We start from the raw sequence: 23,928 nt of genomic DNA on the forward strand, positions 1-23,928 counted from the left end.
CCAAAGTCGGCCTTGCTTCAAAGTGACATGCATTAATTACAGACTTCTAAACACCTGAAAGGCAAAAGGACAGCAGGTCTCACATTCCTCTGAAATTACCATCTGAACAAGAAAACGCCCAACTTCATCATGAAACAATCTCACTGAATGACATTTTCACGCTATTAATATTGGCAATAATCCTCTCGTTCCTGGTTATACAGACAAGAAGAAACAATCCTTTTTTTAATGGAAAAGTGTGAGGTTCCATTCTCGGAGCTCAGCTGTGCTGGTGAACTAATTTCAGAGTGCTGTACCTGTAATTCTTCTGAGGAAATGAGGAAAGTCTAGTCTCTGAATTTAAATAATCTACACCTTGAGACAAAAGGACCAACCAGCGCTTTGCAAATGAACAGTCCATCAGCCAGTTTAACACACTCAAATTCAAGTCGCATTGAACGGGGACTAAATCATGATATGATTCATTCTCCTTTCAATGTGACTCTGAGTTAAACTTGCTGATGGACTGTTCCTTTTTTAAACCCCTGGTTGGGCCTTTTGTCTCAAAATGTAGATTATTTAAATTCAGAGACCTCTCTCCTTCTTTCCAGGAGGCAGGAAATCAGATTAAAGCCCTTTTTACACCAAGATTGATAAGTAAAGAAAATTATAACAGTATATCAGCATCCACACCAGCAGACAATATCATTCTGCTTATTGTAAGCACATGCTGCAGTTTTTTCGTCTGCCACTTTAAATGGTTGGGTTTTATCAGCTGGGGAAAAACTATTCTGAAAGTGATAGCAACATTGTTTCTCTGTTATTGTTACTGTATTTAGTGTACACTTTATTTTTTTATATTTAGAATGATTTTTAGAACTATATGTATCGTTATCCTTTCATGTTGTAAATGGCCTATAGGAATGGCTTAAACTTGTTTAACTCGTCTCTTTTTAACTTACAGTTAAATACTGAATACCCCCCCCCCCATTGAATACTCTACTTCCCAATATAAGCTATATTGCATGTAGTGTGCTACTGGGGCAAAAATCTGACAATGTATATGCCTTTAATAAACATTTGAAGATATCAATTTTACATCATTAAACCAGGAAGTGTTGTGACCCTGTGTCTTTGTTTTAAAAGATCAACCAATTAAAAAAGAGAGCAGGAGTGACATACATGGCAACATTTTGCTGGCACAATACATTTAAATTAAGCCATTTAAAGACAATATCCATCTCTAAACTTAAACTAAAATGTGCTACAACAACAAATGCTCCCCTCCCCTGCTGACTTTGAAATACACTGGAATGTTTCATAATCTTTGGATTGGTGAATATAAAATTGTGCATTGCCCCCCTCTTAAACTGTCAACCCACTTAAACAGTCTAGTTCTGTTTTCTGCATTTCAGAGTCTGTGTAAAGCCTACATCGATGATGTAAGCCGATGGTGAAATTGCTTAGCTGTCTGTGAAAGAACAAAAAAATACAATGGTAAGCAGCAGACTCAGTTCAGTTTATCTCATGAAAGCCGTAACGTGTAGGCCTACTAGTTTGGTTCACCGTGGGTGTGTAATAATTATTCCTCTTGTGACCTCTAGATGCCGCTAAGAGCACAATGAACATTTCCTGCTGCGCTCCTGTACAGTGGCGTTTATGGATCCGAGAATTTCCTCCTCTCCCTCCTACTTAGTGCCCTCATCATGACAGCGTGATAAACTACATAATATCATTTCACATGGTGTGTTGACGCAGCTGATCCCTTTAAAACAAAGTCAAGAGTGATTGAAACCCGCGCCGAGTCGAAACATTTCGACGTAGCTGTGAATCAATCGTGCCTGCAATCGCAACTCTCATGCGCGACTATTGTGAATTTTGGTTTGAGTTTCGATGAAACGACAGAGACCCTCAATGGTAGATGGACAACACGTCTGATTGCATGCTTAATAAGTTATATATTTTAAAAGTTAGTCGTCATAAATTGGTCATAAAAATGTATAATAGATAAGGGTTATGAAAATTGCACCTGCACGGATGCGCGCGCAGCGTGTAAGGGGTTGAAAAGGGGACGGGAATAATTGGTTATTCCGTGGGGTTATAATACACATTCCAAGTTTTTCTGCCTGGAAAGAATCAGAGGTATCCCTCTTTTCAGTGTTGCCAGATCACAGAAGAGAAACAACAAGCCCAAAGTTACTTTCCCCACCAAAATGAGAGGGTAGGGGGTTCCAAAATTAAATCCATATGTTGCATACAATTGTCCATTTAAATCAATTAATAAATCGCAGTGGACCATCCATCAATGGTTGGGAACGTCTTGATTGTTGGTGAATAACATTCTGTATGTGGTGTAAATATATTACATAGGCTACTGCATTGACCATGTTGCCATTTGACCCGTATGCTCTTTGTGTAGACTACTACTTTATTGGCAGCACTAACACGTAAAAACATCTGACAATTGTATATTAGCCTATACTTCATCTATTCAAGTAGGCTACAGCATTCAGTGTTTTTGGACATCCTTTTCATTTGCATACTATAAAGTAGAGAAGTATGCATATTTGGATATGGGAATTATATGAAGCTAGAACAAGACTAAAACTGTAAATGAAAGCTGCGATTAGTAGGCTAAGTAGTTGATCACACTTCAGTAAAAACGCCACTGTGTTCCATGGAGCCCCCAAAACACAACTTGCGACTACTCATATATATTTGCATTTTTTATGACAAAGCAAGCCTATCGCTTATAATAAGCGGACATGGCAACACTGGGACTTGGTAATGTTTGGGTAAATACGAATGAGGTTTTGTTGTGGGATCCACACAAGCACGTATCACAAAGCTCCGCCCACGACGATTCAAAATGATGTTCTTGTATGAGGGACTCGGCGAGCGAGCGAGAGAGGGGGAGAGCGAGAGCGCAATCGGTCGGAAATCACTTCACTCTCACATAGGCTATCCACAGAATAGACGCGCGCGGTGAGCTGCGGCAAGAGCGCGAGCCCCGGCGTCCTCACTAACACTGAATGGTGAACTGATGATGAGAGCACGCGCACTGGACACTACCGGACATAGCCGTGGAAGATTTTTTTCTGTTTTCACTTGTATGCACTGACAGTTGTTGACTGAAAGCTGAAGTTTTGGAGGATGCTGTCGTGTGGAATTGGACGTTTCGGGATGCTGTGAGCCCGGTCCGGAGTAGCGCTGGTTCGGGGTTTTCCTTTCGTGCGCAAGGAGAGGACACTTCTCTCTGATGTGCGTAACCACCATCAGCCAAGTTACGCGCTCTTATTTTTTGAAATGACACTTTTTTCGATTCAATTTTAGTGAACCATCCGTGTTAAAAAGAGGAATTTTAAAGAAAAAGAAAACAAGAGAGCTGACAGCGGAAAAGGGTGCTGTTTTTGTATCGACAGGATTGCGGTGGTGCTGAATTTTGGATTTCCAAAGCTCTTGATTTGTGGTGTGGAAAGGGAACCCGGCTTTCGGTCCGACTCTATCAGCCAAGACTAACTAACTGAGAGGAGTAACTATCCGTCAAGGTATGAGATTTTTTATATTAATATTTACGCATTTCCACAGTTTCTCTCCTGCCAATGTACTCTTAACATAAAACGAGGATGGCTAACATTAGGAGTCCATATAGAGATACTTTTCTTTATAGAGTCTATGTGAATAGAGTCTTGTGTGTGTCTGTGCATGTATATAAATTGTAATTGTGTGGCAGACATACCACTCGACATAGCCTACTATCACAAGGTTGCGTGCTTATTTAATTTATCTTTACAATAAATGCGAAGCAAATAACTGCCTCCTATTAAATATCACGAATTTATGGATACCTCAAGTTAACATCGACCGCGGTCATCCTCAGAGCTGATTAGCGCTCATGTGACATGTTTTCCCTACACTACTGCTATTGATTTTTTTTTTTTTTTTTTACAAGAAAATATTTTTCTACCGAGCGCTCTAGTGGATCGCCAATCTCCCTTTCTAGCCTATTACATTTCCACGTAGAAAACTAGCCATTGACCCCTGAATTCACATATAGGCTATATCCTATAACATCTTAATCTAGCTCAAGTTCCGGCCAGTGGATCTTTAACGTAGATTTTAATCGAGTCCTCGCTCTCATATATTCAACTCTTTCTTGTGCGCTCGCGAACGTCCGTCCATAGTCAATGGAAAAAATCTCTGACAGCAAACCCACATGAACTGCGCTTAGGCTACTTGCGTATAAACTTGTTCAACGCTTGAAAGCGCTTATTCTAATGAGATTTTATATATTTTTGAACTATTATGGGTGAAACCTTAAGTTTAGGCTACTATATTATTTGGTTAGTCCTCTCTCCCACAACACCTGTTGCACTCGTTTTTGCGCATTTCTCTTTCCGCCTCAGAGCGTGATGGTTGAACAATGCTGCTGTTAACCCCCAGAATGTCAACCAGTCAACATTTCTCGAGACGCACTAATTTACTTCCTTGGTACATTTACCCGTAATGGTGACAAAACAATCGAAAGCATTGCCTGTCATAACAACGGAATCCGGTCTATCTAGCCCCTCCCGTCGTCGGGTTAGGCTACTTTTAAACCTGTTCGTCCGGTCCGGCTGGGAGAGACAGGTGTGAAAACACGGGAAGGCTTGGGCTTCATTCCGCCCATCTGCGATCGGACATCTCGAATCTTTCTGCGGTTCGTCTGTAGGCAAAGCGTTCAGGCGGATGTAAACTTGTACAGAAGCCCACAATTGCTTGCAAATGATCTGGTCTAACTCGGAGCGCATTCACCCGCAGGTAAAAGTCATTTCCCTTCCTTTCTCACCGAGATCGTGTTCTGTAGGCATCAGCACAAGCACGCGCGCACACACACACACCGGCACTTGGAAGAGCTTTTCATGCTGTTCCAGTAGATTATTGATCTGTGGATCTTATAAGCACGTTCTTTTATTTCCCTCCATCCTTGAATGGCCTACCGAAACTATACCAAGACTATTCGTCACTCACCCCGGCGGTTATATATAACGTGGTGAGTGACAAATAGCCTTGCTATAGTTTTAATATATAGTTTGAACCTATAGGTGAATGGGGTGGGGGCGCTGACCCCCTTATAAAGACGTGTATTAAGACCACCAAACTTGGGTTCTGACTTTCTTTGGGAGTAGGCTACATGTTTTACATGTTTACTACATGTTTTACATGTAGCCTGTGAACGTTTCCGTGAGACTCAACTTTAGTGACTTAACCCTTTTGTTGACGTTTGGACATATATATTCTATAGAATTTTTCATATAAAATAAATAAATTAGCAAAACACCGAATGGTTTGCATTTCGTGGAGCTGATCGTAAAACACCGAGTTGCGCCATTAAACTGTCCTTATCTTGATGGGCGTCAGCGCTGCATACTGAGTCCAGGAAAAACTGGAGACAACGAGAAGCTTCACAGCCACATAGAGTAAAAAAAAAACATTCGAGTGAACCGACACTTCTACGTGTAAGCAATTAGACTAAGACATTGGGATGTTTTCTTTGAGGTTAAAATGTGTTACCTCACTTTAGTCCACGTATCCTGGTGTAAATGTTTAAATTGGTCTTATTAGAAATCGCATGCAGATTTGACAGCTTGACATTTAAATGTGAAAAAGCCAACATGTCCATACTAGGAGGTACAAGTTTAATTAGTCATTTCCTCTCTCACACACACACACACACACAAACACACACACACACACACACACACACACACACACACACACACACACACACACACACACACACACACACACACACACACACACACACACACACACACACACACACACACACACACGTTGATAATTCCCACTGTCAAAACCAACTTGAAATGAAACATTTCAACATTTCTGTGTTCATGGGTCAGTTGTACATAATATCTTTCAGTTTTGTTGCTTCAGAAAATAATAGTCATCGTCCTTCAACTATGTCTATAGACAATTAATACAGGCTACTGTACATTTATATTGTTCATTTAATGTCTGTTGGTCAAAACAACTAAATAACAAGATAAAAACCATTGATGAGCTTTACTGCCCGTCATATATTCCCATGTTTACAGTTATAAAACAAACACACATACATCAAGTAAAAATGTTATGCCTATTTTATTGGTTTTATTACAACCTCTATGTCTGTGTAACCATAACAGTAGCAGTCCTCCAGTCTTTGTCTATACTATCAGTGTGTGTGTGTTAGCTGTGTGTAATGGTGTGTGAGAGTTTGTGTGCCAGCCTTGTGACTGGCCAGCTCTCTCTGTGTAACAGACTGGTAGACAGCAGCGGGGCAGCAGTTCATCTCGTCTGAAAGCGGGCACAGACTAATCTGGCCCCACAATGGCTGAATGAAATAATTAAAGTAATCCTCTGTGCCTCGCACTTGGCTAGGGAGGGGGGCCTTGGACCACCCATCCTGAACGGGTCACTGAGCACCATGGAGCTGGTGGCCCGTAGAGCCTGGATGGCTGCAGCCGAGGACAAAAGCTCACGTGAACTCAACTCCGTGGCTGTGGGTGCTGGCATCAAAGTCTTGAATCACAAAGCACTCAGTATTTAGGATGTGGTTGGATAGTGTTTGTCGCCTGCTACAATTTATTTTAGCTAATTTGTGTGGTTTCAGCTGCTTTAATTTAAATTGTCTCCATGAGAATGGTTAACATGAATGCATTTATTCGAAGGAGCTCACAACTTTTTCAATATCCTTGCTGATTTATCGGCAGCATTACTCAGTTGGCGAGTCTATCGGCTCACCATGTAACTGCAAGCAAATAATTCTTCAGCTTCTCTGCTATATTTTTCGAAGACACTTCAGATGTGTACTAAAATGTCAGTTGAGCCGGTTGAGTTAACCATTAACCTGAGACAGATGCTGCACTCTTACTTCCTTCTGAGTCAATCATTCTCTTGGCTTCAGACAAGAGCTGACTCCTGAACCCTCATAAATGTCAGCGCTTTAATTTAATTCTTTAATTATCGCATCGAAACCGGGATGGGGAGGGGTTTGAACAATCATTGACTTAGGACTCAGTGCGTTACCATGACGCAGGTCTCAACCAGGAATCTGACTCCTGCTACGGCGGTTACGTAAATGCTTTTATTGCTTATTTTCCCTAGAATCACCTTGCAGTTTCATGCTGAGCTGAATGCCACCTGGGGGGTGTCTTGGCAGAGGTATGCCATCCTCATATTCCCATGAGGGGTTGTCTTGCTGGCAGGGGAAGGGTGAGCGTTGGTACAATGATGAATTCCTCGTTACAAGTCTCTAAAGAGGAAAAGAAGGAGAGCGAGACTGTGAGAGAGGGAGAGAGAAAATCATACAGCAATTTTAAAGCATGTCAGCGGGGGAGGCTTTAGAATAGTAATTAGCCCGTTAAATCTGTTAACCTCCCCCTGCGCTACAACACAATGGCCTTCTCGTCAGTGTATGAGCGCATCTCTGAGAGGGCACGGAAAGGCACAAAATGATGGTGTGCATATGAAAGAGAAAGACAGAGAGATGTATGTGATGTTGTTTACAGAGACCAGGTGTGAAATGAACATATTGTGGTTTTTGCAGACAGGAAATGAGAGGGGAACCATGTTCCCCCGAAGGCTGATGCTAAAATTCTGACCAAATGCACTGTGAATAATGCGCAAAGAGCCGATGGTGAGGCTCCATAAGGGAACTCCGATTCACGCCTTCCTCTGCGCTCACAGCTATTGATTATATTAATGACATTCAGCTTATACACAGCAGTACAAGATGAATTAGGCTGCACAGCCCGAGAGCCGAGAATAAATTCTCACAGGATTATGACAGTAGTCATAAATACCGCACTCTGGCGACGCCTGTCTCCGTGAGGAGATCTTAGCCGTGGCTCGACAATGCCATATTTGAAGACGTTATTAGAGAGGTGGACGCTTCATGTTGATTTAGGACCTGTCATAAATCTGCTCTCTGACCATGTAAGGATGACGATCAAAACTCTGAGGTGAAGGAAAGCCCCACTGACGACGGGCCATTGTCATTGTAATGGCTAGGCTTATTGTGTACCTGTGTGAAGGCGAAGTGCTAACTCTCTGCAACTGAAAGGAAAGCTGTCTGCTAGCTAGCCGTGCTTGATTTGACTCTGTTAAGGCCTCCTGTGTCTTGTAAATATCGCTGTCGTTAAGGCACACCACTCATATGCACTTATGCATTTCCATTACAAAGGAGAGTTCTTAGCCAAAAGCCTAAGCTGTTGCTACCTTTAAATTTTATATACTCAAACACGTTCAGTCGTTCTTCTTTTTTTTCACGACCTTCATGTTTTTCCCTAAGATTTATCATTTGCCAAAGCGGCTGCTCGCAGACACACACTGACATTCCTTTGCTGTGTTTGTTTTTAGATCTTGTGTGCAAGTTTTACACACCCACAGACATATATATATATGTGCGCACATGCGTTCACATTCACAGAAGAGTGTGGGAAAGGATGTCTACAGCCCACATTAGGGTTCCCAGTGTACAGTGACCCTTTAACACAGACTCTTTAAGCTGGGCCCTTGAGAGCGAATGTCGTGAGAGCTTCTCAAACCCTTCATCGCAACAAACAGATTCACACGCTTTTCATTTTGCCAGAAGGTCTTTTGAACTTTGTTGACTTTTCCAGTACATGACGAAGATGGGATTTTTTGGTTTAGTTTATATATAGATCTTGTTCTTTTTGTTTTATGTAAAAAAAAAAAAAAAATGTTTTAGTGCCATTTTTACAGCCCGGTTAATCCTTGACCCAGTGCTTCTAAGGTCCCTGCCCTGCTTTTTCCTGTTGACCTTTTTTCATCAACACACAGTACAACATTCCACACTCACCTTCAGCGAAGGCTCTGACACATCTCTGTGAAATGCCAACTCCATAAGACAGTCGTTCAAAACCACAATAAGGGATACGTTGCTTTAAAGGTGAGGTATTTTTCACCTCTCCAGCCCCTTTTGTGGTCCACACTGTTTAATTAGCCACATAAAAGTGTGCCAGAGTCGTCTGTCTCGACAGATTCAAAATTAGACTGAAATTAGTGAGAAACGAGTCAAGATCTCATCATATGTGTGAACAGGGTCACACATCCCACCCTTCATTTCAGCCTCATTAGTGCATTGTGCTCCCTGCAGTGTCATTGCCTTGTGGTTGCAGTTGTGCAAGTGTTTTTGTATTTTTTGGTGTCTAATTTGTGCATATTAAAACTGTATTTCCCATGTACTATAGGGGAGTGTGTGAGGTGCACAGTGTCTGATGCAGTTACATTAGCCATTTTTTTGATGCTCTAACCACATGATTTTTCTTTGTAATGTGTTCGTGAGAGGCTCACTATGTCATGTGTTTGCTAATGGAAAAATATTGAATGGAACATGCACTAAACTACTACAACCAATCAATACTGATGAGAGTATGGAAGAACCCACTTCCTATTAGTCACCAAATGACAGTCCATTTTGCTGGCAGTCATTTTTCTTTCTATATTTGTGTTTTTTTTTAACGAAGTTGTACAATAATATGATTTTTTCCCAACCTCAAAGAAAGTGACATGTAAGGACTTTGATTTTGATTCTTTAGGTTTGGTATTCACAGGCAGAATGTGTACAGAACTGGTGGCAGCGCTCTCACATCCCCCATTGGTTCACCGCTGGGTCGAGTTGAGGTGTCTGTCTCCTCTGGACAGTAATCTAGCAGCCCTGCCTCATTAGCCATGGGGAGTGTTGTGGGATAACATTCCCCATATGTTAGAGGGGTCTGCAATTACCACAGCGGGAAACATCAAAGTAACATGACCTTAAACGTGATGGATTAACAGAATCTGATTTATTTATTAGATTTTTTTATGTTCTTTTGTAGTTGCTCATACTGAAGTTGTTAATGTTTGGTAAGGTGGCAGGAGGGGGCCGTTGTCAATATGTCTTCTATAACCCTGTCTATTACTTCCTCATGAGTGTGTGATGTTGCCACAATTTGGGAGCCATTTGCTGTGAAGTGGCCACTGGAAGATTAGAAAACCACACTCTTCTACCATGTGTTCAATAACTTAAATACTCGGACAGGAAAGGGAAACATTACATGTAAATGTGTCTTCAAGAATGCTTTTGGTTTATTTTGCCCATTAAAAAAAGTACGGTAGTTATTTTTTTTCTATGGTCCTAATATCATGGTAATATTTTTTTGTCTGGCTACTATTCTGACTCTTTACACACCCTGTTTATTTATGGTGTGAAACATTTGTAAGAATAAGAACTAGAAGAATAACATGGTGACAAGAAAAGGAGTGACAATACATTTGTGAAGGAAGTGGGCTGTGAACACTCAGAAATTAATGAATGAATGAATGGATGAATGGATGAATGGATGAATGAATGAATGAATGAATGAATGAATGAATGAATGAATGAATGAATGAAACAAAATATCAATTTTTTTGTCTTTGTTTTTTGCCCCTAATTTATACTTTGTTGTTTTGTCCTCCATTTTTCACTGTGTTTTGGAAATAATTTAATTACAGAATAAATTTGTGAAAATAAAAAAATAATAAAAAATAAAAGAGGGAGAATTGACCTACAAGGTAAATATAATAACTAGCCATTAATAAAATGAAGACCCAATATATTTCTATAAGCTGAAAATAGCATGAGCCAAAAGCTAATTTTAATTGTACTGCCTTAGATATTCGATTTATTGGTTTTGACCAAATATGTTGCGGGCTTGGAGAGATGGGGAAAAATCATGTTGGTCCCCTAGGCATGATTCTATAAATTAGAGCTGAGACAGTTTATCAATTGCTTTGGAAAGGTAAATCAAGTAGTGTAGAAACTATTATTTGAATGGACATCACTTGTCTGCTAGCTTCCTCCTCTCTTAGGGTACGTCAGCCAATACATCTTTTAGGAATATGGACATATGTTGTTTTTACAAATTAGACATGACACAAAGTTTGCAGAATCAAGGTCAAACACAAGTAACTGTTTGTGACACATTTACTGCCTCTAAAATGGAGAGGTTTACAACACATGAAGGGACAATCAATCATAAATCCCAGGGAATCAGTACCATAAAACTCTGGCTGCCATCGTTTTACAGGGTTCTTGGCACTGTCAGATACTTTAAAGGATTGTGTCTGAAGAATGAACATTTCTTTAATCTTATTTGTTTGTTTGCTTGATCTTTTGCAGCAACAGACTGACGATGTGCCAGAGTGCCAATGCGATGTGGCCACGGTGGAGTGCCATGCTAGTGTGGATTTTGCTTCTCCTCTGTTGCTCTGCAAATGTAGTCAACACCATCATCTACCAGGTGCCCGAGGAGCAGCCGCCCAACACCCTGATTGGCAGCTTGGCATCTGACCAGGGCCTGCCAGACACAGGTCACCTTTACAAGCTTGAGGTGGGCGCTCCTTACCTCCGTGTGGATGGCAAAACAGGGGAAATCTACACCACGGAGACCCCGATTGATCGTGAGACTCTCAAGGACTGTCGCAACCTTTTCGAGGGTGATCCTTGTTTCCTAGAATTTGAGGTGTCTATTACAGATCTGATGAAAGGCACAGGACCTCGACTCATTGAAGGCCGCATAGAGATCTTGGATGAGAACGACAACACTCCACAGTTCTCTTCACCTGTCTTGACATTGTCGATCCCTGAGAACACGCATGTGGGCGTGCTATTCGCAATTCCTGTGGCCACCGACAAGGATTCTGGAAGCAATGGCATCGCCGATTACGCGCTAACGACTGGCCCTGAAGCTAGCAACCTTTTCAGCCTGCAGGTGGCGCAAGACTCAGATGAGAAATTGCCACAACTCATAGTATTGGGTAACCTGGATAGAGAGCAGCGAGATTCATATGACCTCAACATAAAAGTGATCGACGGCGGCTCTCCACCTCGCCAGAGTAGTGCCCTGCTCAGGATCACCATTACAGATGCCAATGACAATGTGCCCAAATTTGAGAAGACCCACTATGAGGGTGAGCTGCCAGAAAACAGCCCAATGGGTCACTCTGTTCTACAAGTAAGTAATATGTTTTTTTCTTTCTTAGAAACTAAACAAATAGAATAGCACGATGCCAGCAAGGGGGTCGATTCTCTCAGAACACACATGCTGGCAAAATGTATATACCTTAAATACATTTATTATACATTATTATTATTATTATTATTTCCCTTTCTAATAAGGTCATGATGTAAGTTTCACAATGAACTCACCTATAAGCAAGTATATGTTATGCTTAACCTTAAGATTTGGCAATAAGTAATATAGGAGCTGATTTGACAGCCTGAAGATAGAAGTGCACTCAAGCCCAACATACAGAGCCTGGCAAGCGCTTGTAAATGGAAGTCTCAGTTATCCCAATGGGCTTTAGCCTCGGTTCCCACACAACAGGGTTAAAGCGGAAGAAATGGGAAAGCCAAATCATATTTTCACGGGCAATCGATTGATCCCTCATGGTCCCTTTAAACACAAGCTTTACAAAACAGGAGAGAGGTATTGACTGGCGGTGAGAATTACATTTTGAACTGTTGTGGAAATGAATGCGCTGCTAAGATTAGGATAGCCGTGAATGCTGGAAGCTTTCCAAGATCAATCTGAGGCAAGTGTCCACGCAAAACAAAAATTTTAATGACTGTTAATCTCTGTCAACAATTAATCCATGCGACCAAGTTGTATTCAAAAAGCATGTCAGAAGACTTTATTTTCCTCTAAGTCCTCATAAGCATTCTTTGAAGCCAAAGTAAATAAGCAGTAGTGGTATTAAAACAGCTTAATTTTATGATTTCAGAGGGTTGTAAGTGTTGATGGAGTGTTTTAGCTTGTTCAGAGAAATGCTCTTCAAATACATTAAATAAAATGAATTCCCAGTTTTCATGGTGGATGAAATGGAGTGACTCATATAGAGCAATAATAACTTAAGCACCATGAATAATCTTATGACTGACTCAGATTAAGGCTGTTCTCTGTAATACATGGGCTGAAACACCATGCATGTTTCATACACACCCCTAGGACAAAAAGAGGAGAGGAACAAGGAAATCTTGATTATTTGAAAGCTTTAATCAAGCCGCACTTTGATTTATAGTCGTTTAAAATTATTCCCAAATTCACAATAGACCTGAAGGATTTATACAGAATAAATATGTGCCAAGACTCAGTAACTTAAGTGATGTATCAAATTGACTTCATCTAGCAAACTAGCTACTTTTGGATAATTTGACTCAGTCTAATCATGATTAATCCCACTGAGTAAATACATTTCTCATATCTCTTCTTATATTGAATATTGAATAATAATAAATTGTTATGCATAATTGTATCACTAATTAGTGAAAGCACAAACTGCTTTCTAAAATCAATTGATGTGTGCTTGATTTTAAATTCCTAGAAGATTCAGTATATTTATTAATTAGACTAAAATAGTCTTGTGCTTGGATGAGCTTCTGCGTTTTTTTCTTCCGGTTAATAAAGCATGTTTTTGCCATGCTTATTTTTTGCAGCTTACAATGAGCTACATCTAGTTCTGATATTCTTGACTACGCATTTAACCCCTGCATTGACTCTGATGTGTAAACCTGTGATTATATAATCTGTTTTGTAAACTGATGTTTCAGTGCTTTGCTTAGTTTCATTTTGTGTTTTGTTGATTTAGGTGAAGGCCAATGACTCTGACATGGGGCCCAATGGAGAGGTGACCTACAGCATTCATCAGGCACCATCAGCAGTCCAAAGGCTTCTTGGCATTGACCGCGACACAGGCACCATTTTTGTCAAAGGCTTGGTGGATCGTGAAGAAATCAGCATGCTCAAGTTCTATGTCCAAGCTAAAGACAATGGTCCCCAATCAAAGAGCTCCAAATCCCTTGTGACTATCACAGTGAAGGACCAGAATGACAATGCACCCTCAATCAGGATCCGGGGCATTGGTCTTGTGACGCATGAAGATGGTGTCGCTAACATATCGGAGGACATGCCTGTGGGCACAGCTGTGGCTCTGGTGGAGGTATCAGATCATGATGAGGGCGAAAATGCAGTTGTGACCTGTGTAGTTGCAGGGGACGTCCCATTTCAGCTGCGTTCAGCTAGCGAAACTGGCAATGACCGCAAGAGGAAGTACTTCCTCCAGACAACCACGCTACTGGACTATGAACGGATCAAAGACTACAGGATTGAAATTGTGGCAGTGGACTCTGGCAATCCTGCACTATCCAGCACAAATTCCCTGAGGGTGCAAGTGACAGACATGAATGACAACTCCCCGGTCTTCTCGCCCTCCTTGTACCAGGTGGAATTTGCTGAAGAGAACCAGCCAGGTGACAAGGTTCTGGATGTGTTAGCCACGGATGCTGACAGCGGGACTAATGCAGAGCTGACATACAGTATAACTGGTGGATCAGTCCCTGAGGGACTGTTTGAAATTAACCCTAACACAGGAGAAGTACGTGTCATGAGCCAGTTGGACCGTGAACAATTAGATCACTATCAGTTTCTAGTTGCAGCAGCTGATAAAGGTGCACCAAGCTTGAGAGGAACTGCCACTGTTGTTGTTAAGGTGCTCGACAGAAACGACAATGACCCCAAATTTATGCTCAATGGTTACAGCTTCTCAGTCCAAGAGAACTTGCCACCTCTTAGTCCTGTTGGAATGGTAACAGTCACCGATCACGATGAGGGTGACAATGCTCGTGTTCAACTCTCTGTAGAACCAGACAATGGCAAGTTTATGATTCAAAATGGAACGTACACCATCCTTTCGACTATTTCCTTTGACAGGGAAAAGGAGAGTACCTACAGTTTCCGACTTAAAGCTGTTGATGGAGGTGACCCACCACGTTCCTCCTACGTTGGTATTACTATTAATGTTCTTGATGAGAATGACAATGCTCCTTATGTCACCAAGCCCTCGAACTCCTCATACAAGTTCTTGGGTCCCCGCACCAGCCCAGAAACCCATGTAGAACACGTTGAGGCGGAGGACATTGATATTGGTTTAAATTCTGAGCTGGAGTTCAGTATTGTAGGGGGTAACCCTCATGGCTTGTTCCGAATCTCTTCAGAAGGTGAGGTTACGTTGGCTAAAGAGTTCACATCCAAACACATTGGTCTTCACCGTCTGGTAGTAAAAGTTAGGGACAGAGGCTCACCGCCACGCCATACGACTGCACTGGTTCACATCTATGTCAATGAGACCATCGGCAATGTCTCACATGTCGAAGGACTTGTTGGACACAGTCTTTATACGCCACTTGAAATGGACATAGCTGGAGATCCAGATTATTCTCATGACCAGCATAGTAACATTCTCTTTGGAGTCTTGGGGGGCCTTTTTGTGGTCATTCTAATCATTGTGGTGGCAGTGATCATCAGGCATGTGCTGAAGGAGAATAAAAGTGGCTACCAAGCAGGCAAGAAGGAGACCAAAGACCTCTATGCTCCCAAACCAGGACCTAAGAGTAATAAGAACAAGAAGGCAAAGAAAAGCAAAGCTCCAAAGCCTGCCAACCCATCTGAAGAGGACGAGGGGGGAAGTCTTCAGAAAGGCCTAAAGTTCAACCTCATGGATGATAGCGTCAACGATAGCCCTAGGATTCACCTGCCGCTCAACTACCCCCCTGGGAGCCCAGACCTGGGGCGACACTACCGGTCTAATTCTCCTCTGCCATCCATTCAGCTCCAACCTCAGTCACCTTCTGCCTCAAAGAAACACCAAGCAGTGCAGGACCTGCCGGCCACCAACACCTTTGTAGGAACCGGGGACAACAACTCAACAGGCTCAGACCAGTATTCGGATTACAGCTACAAGGCCTCTTCAAAATATAGCACCAAACAGGTAGGAGACGACTTCGAAAGCATGGCAGGGTACCAAAGTCCAGAGTACCACAGAGGGTACCACAGCCCAGAGTACCAAAGAAGGTACCACAGCCCAGAGTACCTCAGCCCAGGCAACGGGTATCAAACGGGTATACCTCAGTATCAAAGCAACGGGTATCACAGCAACATGGTGTGGACTAAGGGCATGTATTAGGCTGGAACTGAATGAATGTCAAACCAAAGCTGCACTGATCACAAAGCATGCTCATCACTTGATTGAAAGAAATTTGTTTCATTTGTCAATCTTTTTTTCTTTTGCAGTTCTGTAGTATAATTTATGCCCTGAAGGAAACATATGATTTAATTTAATTATTAATCATTTAAATGAAGGAGACCGCACATTCTTATTTTTATTTTCTTAGAGAGCCGTTTTCATTTGGACAGTGTTCATTGCTGCCCCACAAAAGATAAACATAACTACTTCTAATACCCTTTGAAACACATTTGTGGTGTAATAATCTTCAGACCAGAGAGATGTGCCTTATATATATATATATATATATTTGGTTTTTTTGTTGCCCTGAAAGACAACAAATAATGGCCGTCATTGTTTTGATATCTTTTGTTAGGCTAGCTTCAGGTATTTGCACACTTGTTAATGTGTCAAAATTATTCTTAAAAGCAAAACTTTCAGGTTGTATTTTTGCATAAAAAAGAAAGTGTGCTGAATAGAATAAAATACACAGGAAGGCCAGTCAATTAAGCTGAACGTATTTGAACGTTTCCATGGCACATTTTGACAGACCTTTAAAAATGTCTTTAATTATTTGGACCCTGTTAGTCAGAGTTCAAGTGGATTATTTACACAGATTAATGACTGGTAATTCCCACCTTCTTTCTCAAGCTTCGTTGATTGTGCATGCAAAAAGTCCCTTCTTTTTGTTATGTTCATAAATGAAATGGCTTAATGCAGATACTTTATCAGCTACTGATGTCAAAGTGTGCCATCGAGCATTTTTGAATTAACTGCGGGATTTTCAGCCAGGCTGTGAATAATTCACATTTATTGTAAATAGAAAGCTACTTGACATTTAAACTAGATCACTTTTCTATAGTACTGAACAAGAAAGCTAAAAATGAGTATAGTTTGTCTTGGATTTTATTAGCAAACCTTTGGAGACAATCATTGGAAAATATTTTTTGTTATGCAAGTTGTATATTGTGAATATTAATAACAACCTGTTATTAGTGAGAGAGAAAGTGTGTGTGTGTGTGTGTCTGTGTTCATCCCTTATTATGTTTGTTTTGTGGAATGGCGATGAACAACTTAAATAGCTTTATACAGAATTTTTTTTAATTAATTCATATTAACACACCAAACATTTTTTGATACCAAATTTGTAAATATACAGTTTAGAACCAACTAGGTAGATAATAGATCTCAGCTGCTTTGATAGTGTCTTCATTACTTTTTGTACATTTGATGTTCAAACTGTGAGACGCGTGTTCATATTTAAAGCAATAATCACTTGTGTGGAAAGATGCAATGTTAAAATGATGTCCTTCAGGAGCGGGACGTTTATACAACGCAGCACACGCATCATACAAGTTGAATATGACACAACACTTTGCATTAGAGCGTGTATCATCTGTGGAACTGTTTAAAGCTGCAGACATCCCCGCATCTGTTTAATTTCTGTCATGTGTTCTTTTGTTTCTGTTGATTTGCAATTTGTATTTTTTACAAGTAAAGAAGTTGGCTTTCAATAAAACTTTTGTGAAGGTTTTACATTGTGGATTTAATGTTAAACAGAATCAGTGCATTGAAATTACTCACCAGGGGACATTAATTCTTAAGGTACAGTATTTCATTTCCATATTCCCATATTTATTTATGACATTGCCCTTTCTATGCATCACATTTTACCTGTAAACATTCACTTTTATTTATTATCTGACACCATAAAATGTCTACTTCAAAATCTTTTTTAAATTCTCACAGTACCAGTGAGCACAGGTCGATGCGGTTGCATTACCGCAGCTTTTATTTTAAGCTGATATCTAGACAAATGGATTGATTTTGCTTTACTTCTCAGCAAGCTACATTTTATAGTATTCACACTCACAGAATGCCAAAATGTCTGTTTTGAGTGATCCATATCTTAACACAATTAATACGACACATTTACAACATCACTCCTCTGGGATTGAGCCAAACACATGGTCATTTAGCTTTACAAATGCTTTTTTTGTGTATTTCTGTGTGTTTTTGTTTGTCTCATTCCTACTGCACATCACAGGAACAAAATCATGTTCCAAGAGGATTTGAGCAGTGCAGACTTGGCGTATCCGAATGACCCTAGAGGAGAGTGAGGTGTTTTGTACAGGTCCTGTCAATCAAAGCCCATTTTTTTTGGGCCCCATCTTTAGATTCAAGGAATAGGATCAAGGGATGGTTGTCAGAGGTCTTGTTACGTTTTTTTGTACAATTCGATTGGCTCCTTGTATGCCGGCAGCTAATCTGGGCCAAAAAAAAAAAAAAAAAAAAAGACACACACACAGCCTTTCCTGCTGCTGCTGAACATTTAAATTCTAGCAGCGTCTGCGCTTCTTAAAAGCTGGCGATTTTGCCCTCAGCTTGCACCGTCACCATGGCAACGGACTGACCAGTGTGTGTTGTATGCTGACTCACAGACTGCTCTGAGTGCAGGGGGGGGGGGGGGGGAGAGAGAGAGAGAGAGAGAGAGAGAGAGAGAGAGAGAGAGAGAGAGAGAGAGAGAGAGAGAGATAGAGAGAGAGAGAGAGAGAGAGAGAGAGAGAGATCATGGAGAGATAGAGAAAAAAAGACAAAAATTATTATCGATTTAGAAAAAAAAAACAAAAAAACATATAATTATTCCATGTACTCTGTAGGTGCTTCAAGCTAATGGAAGAAACAGGCCATTCATTCATTCATTCATTTATTTGGTCACATTCCCTTCTATCATGGGCTAGTACTGTCCACTTTACATTTCATTAAAATTCACTTTGAATGTGGTCATATATTGAATATTGGACTCTACTGTACCTTAAGATTGTCATTGTCCCTGTGATCTGCTTTCAATGACAGAAATCCAAAGAAGAGGGGATAATGCAGCCTTAAACCAGTTCCTGTATGTGCTTGCATAGCATTTAATTTCTATACATTATATGGTATGAAAAATCATACAAAATATAGCATACAGTGTTATTTAACTAGTCCGCAAAGTCTTATACACATTTATAAATTCTACCTTTTACCTTCATACGAGTTTCATCCTATTGTGCTTGTTTAGCCTCCACTCGGCTCTCCCAGTTGTAAAAACTTCAGTCAAAGCGTGATTGAGAATTAGCGGATGTCGCTTTGATGTCGGTCCCTTTCATTTTAGGAAAACATGAATTGGAAGATAAAACAAGAGGCTGTCCATTTGTTCCCGGTTTTTCTCCTTTTTCTCGCTCTCGTGTGGTGTGGTCTTGTGACTGTACCCGTTATAGAGCAAGAATCTATTTTTTTAAATGTAAAGTCAATTATGCAAAACAGTTCTGTGGTCTGGGCTGCGGTAGGCTACAGCAGCTGCAAGTCACCCTTTAGCAGCTTCAGTAGTATCTTTATCTCAGCAGTCTGTCCACCTTTCTTTCCTTTAAATAAGCAAATAAGTGCCTACCATTGCTTAGCGCTTAATCAGGCAGAACAAACTCGCCAGTAATAATCGTGACTCATACGGAGACAATATAGCTGAAGGGGGAAAGAGGAAAACAAAATTGTTTCAAAGGAACTCTGATGGAATATTAAGCAACCAGCTTCATTTGCATTATTCAGGTGTTTGAGTTGACAATGCAAGGCTAATTAAAATAAAGAGCTGTTAATTGCGATGATGCCCCCTTTTCCTCCATTCACCTTGACTTGAATTTTTTAACACATAATATGGAGAATCATTAGCTTTGCTGTGCCTAACACCTGCAAGAAGATAGCATCCTTTGTATGCATTTTACAAGGGAAATTACACCATTTGGAGTGATGCCGCTAAACTGCACTCTTTCCCCGCCACACTGACTGTTTTACGTGTGCTGTTTTATACATGTGCATTTCTGGCACATAAGGAACAAGCCATAATATGGTAAATCATAATTATGACATAAGTCATTATCTCAAAATAATGAGCTATCTTTTGAGGTTTACAAGTTTGTTGAGAAAAGAAAGGAAGGAATGAGTTCTGGATAGCCCTGTTGCTTCATACCATTTGAGGTGTGAACTTAATGAGACACATAACTAAGCTTGTCTTTTTGTTTGTGTTGGGCCATGTTGACACTCTGTTGTATATGCTAATTAGCTGCCAGTGCCTTTCATAACATGCTTTTTGTGAGTCTTCATGTGCGGTACTCCTACATTTTTGAACGTGGTGGCACTGCCATAAAGATGTCTCTCTTTCCATGGCTTAAAAATTCTGTCCCCTTAGCGCCTCCATGTTATTACTGTACTTGTTTCACAAGATATGTTGCTGTCCTGTGGGCTTAAATCTGGGACAACAGTGGCAGACAGGTAGATGGCCATCTTGACGCACACACAAAGGAGTGTTTTTACCTCTCTGTAATCAGTGAATTCCTGAGAGTACAAATCACTCAGCGAAGGAGAATTACTCTAGCCTGGCTGGTGTGTGAGTGAGTCACAGCGAAGGCACGTGTGCAAGCCCTTCCAGCTCTCTGGGGGAAAGATAAGGGGACACGTATGCACAAAGGTGAGCAGGAACACAAAGGTTCCTCTATGTGGAACTCTGACTTACCCTGTCAGAGCCTCTCTCATTAAGGAGCCTGTCTCTGGGCTCACACAACCCAACATCAAGGTCGAACACATTAGCTCTCATTTAGCTCCATTATCTAGATTATCTGAGCTGATCTAATGATAAGTATTAGGAAAGTTCAGCTCTGTGGTCAATGTTAAAGAACTAGTCGACTGTCAATTGTTGCTCAGTTGGGATGAAGGCCATATGGCTCTCTCTGGGCATATGTGTACCATTATTTTAATGCCCTCTGATTAGTGATTAGTGTGTTAGGACATGCTAATTGGGAAATGTTTCCGGTTAGCCTTTAGGGTTGAAGGCTTGGGCAGCTGGATGGAGACCAAAGGAAATGCCAGATTTTGAACCAGAAGTACACACAACTTTTTGCTAAAACAGAGAGCCAATATACCAAAGTAATCTCAAATGTATTTTGTCTAGAGGTCTCATCAATGTCTCAAACTGTGACAAAAACTAAATGTGAGCTCATATTTCTTGTCAAATAGGCGATCTGGGAAATGCTAACTTTTGCCAGCTAGAATTGAAAACATTAGATCCCACCCTCCCTGCAAATCGCCGTCCAAAGCCACACCTCCTCCAAAACACAGAAAAGAAGCAAGCGAGAGGACCAGAGTAGGCCTGTGTGTGTTTAAGCTTTATTCATATGCGATTTCAGGACATAGCGGCAACACAGTTGAATCTCACTGAATTATCTGCATAGGGCAAAGTCAGCTGTCAAACCTGAAATGTAGATTCTTGTCACTTGTTGTCAGTTCAGAAGAAAAGTTAGGTTGTTTGCCTGCCATGATTCTCGCTCTGTCTGTACAGTGATATGAGCAACACACTAATGACATAATGATGTCTGCTAACCGAATGAAATGATTTAACAAACATATTATATATCTAATACATTTAGACCGCTTAACATAGTGATTGCTATCAGAATATGAGGAGATTTCAACCAGCTTAACAAAAATAGTTTCTGTAGAGAATCACCTATTGCACCTTTATTGAAAAACCGGAATTTTCAGCAGCCATAACTCCAGTCTGCAGTGTCACGTGATCCTTCTAGAAAGCATTCTAATAAGTTGATCGTGTGGTCAATTACTGGAGTTCAATTATTAATAATTCTCATTATTATCAATGTTAAAATAAAATATTTCGTTTCTTAATACTTTTGTGGAAAAACATCTTTTTTTCCATGATTCCTTGATTAATAGAATGTGTAAAAGAACAGTATTTTTTTTTATGAAAATCTTTTGTAACATTATACATTTATAAATTTGCTACTTTAATTTGCCCCGTGTTCTTAACTGGTTTGGCCGTGAAAACCACATTTTCCCATGGTCATTCCCAACTTTTTTCGGAATTTGAATCAAACTAATTTAATTCTCAAATTGCCATCAGACGTGCCATCCTTTTTTTACTTAATATATACATCAATTGTAAGAATATAACGCTGATGAATAACATAAGGGAGCATTTTAACTATAATACACACTTTTAGTTATAGGCTACGAACTCTCCTCATATCCTGATAGCAAATAGCAATCAATAATAGAAGTGTTAAATAAAAAAAAAAAAAAAATGCAATTAATCCGAATGCAGTGATACAATGTCCTACCCACCTGCCTGTCAAATGTATTTTCATAACTCCCGTGCACCCTGCTCGCGCACACACACACCAAACGTCATCAGATTCAGCGCCATGCAGAGTTCGAGACCAAGCTCCACAAACAAACAGCAGCCGGCTTTTACAGTTCCTCCTGAACTAAGTTCATGCCATGTCATAACCGTAATTACGAGATATGACAACCCGTGACGTTGCACCCGGAGCTGCTCATGTCCTCAGACATCGAATTAGGCGTTTCAATGTCAAATATCAACACAGAAATGAATCTGCAGCAGTCAGGTGGAACAACTAGAGCTCTGTAAGTTGTTTAAGTTCATTATTATTGTAATGTTATGTGCTTTGTGACATGAGGTAATTTAACGTAAGTGACGCGTTGCAGACTGGGTAACGTTATTATGCTTTCAAAGCTAGCTTGCTATTGCTAGCCTACTGCTAACCACCACAGTCATCAATAATATAGGAAATAACAAAACAAGTGGGAAATAAAATTTTATTCTGGAAACTACAGTTAGTTACCATACAGTTAGTTAGTTACCCATTGTTCATAATTAACCAGCACAAATAGAAATTTTAACAATTGGTAAATCTGATAAATGACAGAGCAATTTATCACATCAAATATACTCTTTAATGTTATATTCAAAATTACAAATATACAAAAATGACAAAAATATAACAAATTGCTCCAAACTGTTTGGAAAAAAACAAATATTTTTGCATTGTTTGTGTGTGTGTACGTACAAGAGTACACACTCCAGCTTATGAAATGTGTTTTGTGTTTTAAGTGTTTGTTGCACATTTTGATGCCTTGATAACAGGGGTAGGGGGCTTCCACTTGAAGCACTGTGGCTCGATGCCAGACATTTTCACTGTCATAATGCCACCACCTCTTCCACTGTCTCCTCCTCTAATCTGGCAACCTTTTTAGGGGGCTTACCCTTTGGTGCCCAGAATGATAAAATATCTTTTTGCTTTTTCCCTGACATCTTTGAAAAATACAAATGCAATGGCAATGATTAATGTATGTTTTGACAGGATACAAAATATTAACCAGAGCACTCTGCTTTAATACATGTAGCCTTGGCTTAATGTAACTAGAAAGACTATTAATACAGTATAATATACAATTTAAAATAAAATGAAGAAATACATTCACTCCTTCCTTAACATTTCCCTTAGTTTCAGATAACGTAAGCTAGCCAAACTGAGCCAAAGCTGCTAGCCAAACTGAGCCAAAGCTTCTGGCCAGTTTGCAAAGTAGTTGTAGAGCTTTTGACTGCATCAATAATAATGGGCTATATATTAAATGTTCTAGGCTAAAAATGTTACACAAGCTTTCTTCCAACTTACCTTCTCCATCACGTGTGTTCGTGCGATGTTGTTGGTTACCTAGTAATGAACGTACGGTAGCCGAGAATGTTCCGTCAACTTCCGTGTGTTCGCGACTTCGCGCATCCATGTTGCCTAGTAACGAACGCAATCTGGCCGAAATATGTGCGGGCGGCAGGAAACTTCACTTTGTGTGTCTGCGCCTTGTATACAACGTTATATATAAAGTTTACAGGACAACTTGGTTGGCATTGCTTTTTCAGCGTGAGAAATACACGGTGTGGCGTGTGAGCGTGTGAACTGGTTGAATTGCGTGTGTCTCACGGCCAATGCGTGAGACTTGAGAACCCTGCAATAT

General features: G+C 40.4%; 1 protein-coding gene across 4 annotated transcripts in view; it reads left to right on the forward strand.

Annotated features, from left to right (window-relative positions):
* Positions 1-2,885: 2,885 nt before the first annotated feature.
* The window catches only part of pcdh1b (protocadherin 1b), a 163,142-nt gene continuing 142,099 nt past the window's right edge, over positions 2,886-23,928 (forward strand). For 3 of the 4 annotated variants that reach the window (XM_079630472.1, XM_079630475.1, XM_079630474.1), the window contains exons 1-3: positions 2,886-3,527; positions 11,189-12,023; positions 13,657-15,834. In XM_079630472.1, coding sequence (XP_079486598.1) covers positions 11,202-12,023; positions 13,657-15,834 — 3,000 coding nt within the window. In that variant the 5' untranslated portion in view covers positions 2,886-3,527; positions 11,189-11,201. Of the gene's footprint in view, positions 3,528-4,648; positions 4,780-11,188; positions 12,024-13,656; positions 15,835-23,928 lie in introns of those variants that run through there. The other variant, XM_079630473.1, reaches the window with a different exon arrangement.

The sequence above is a fragment of the Phoxinus phoxinus genome (genome assembly GCF_949152265.1).
Source record: "Phoxinus phoxinus genome assembly, chromosome: 12".
NCBI classification, from domain to species: Eukaryota; Metazoa; Chordata; class Actinopteri; order Cypriniformes; family Leuciscidae; genus Phoxinus; species Phoxinus phoxinus.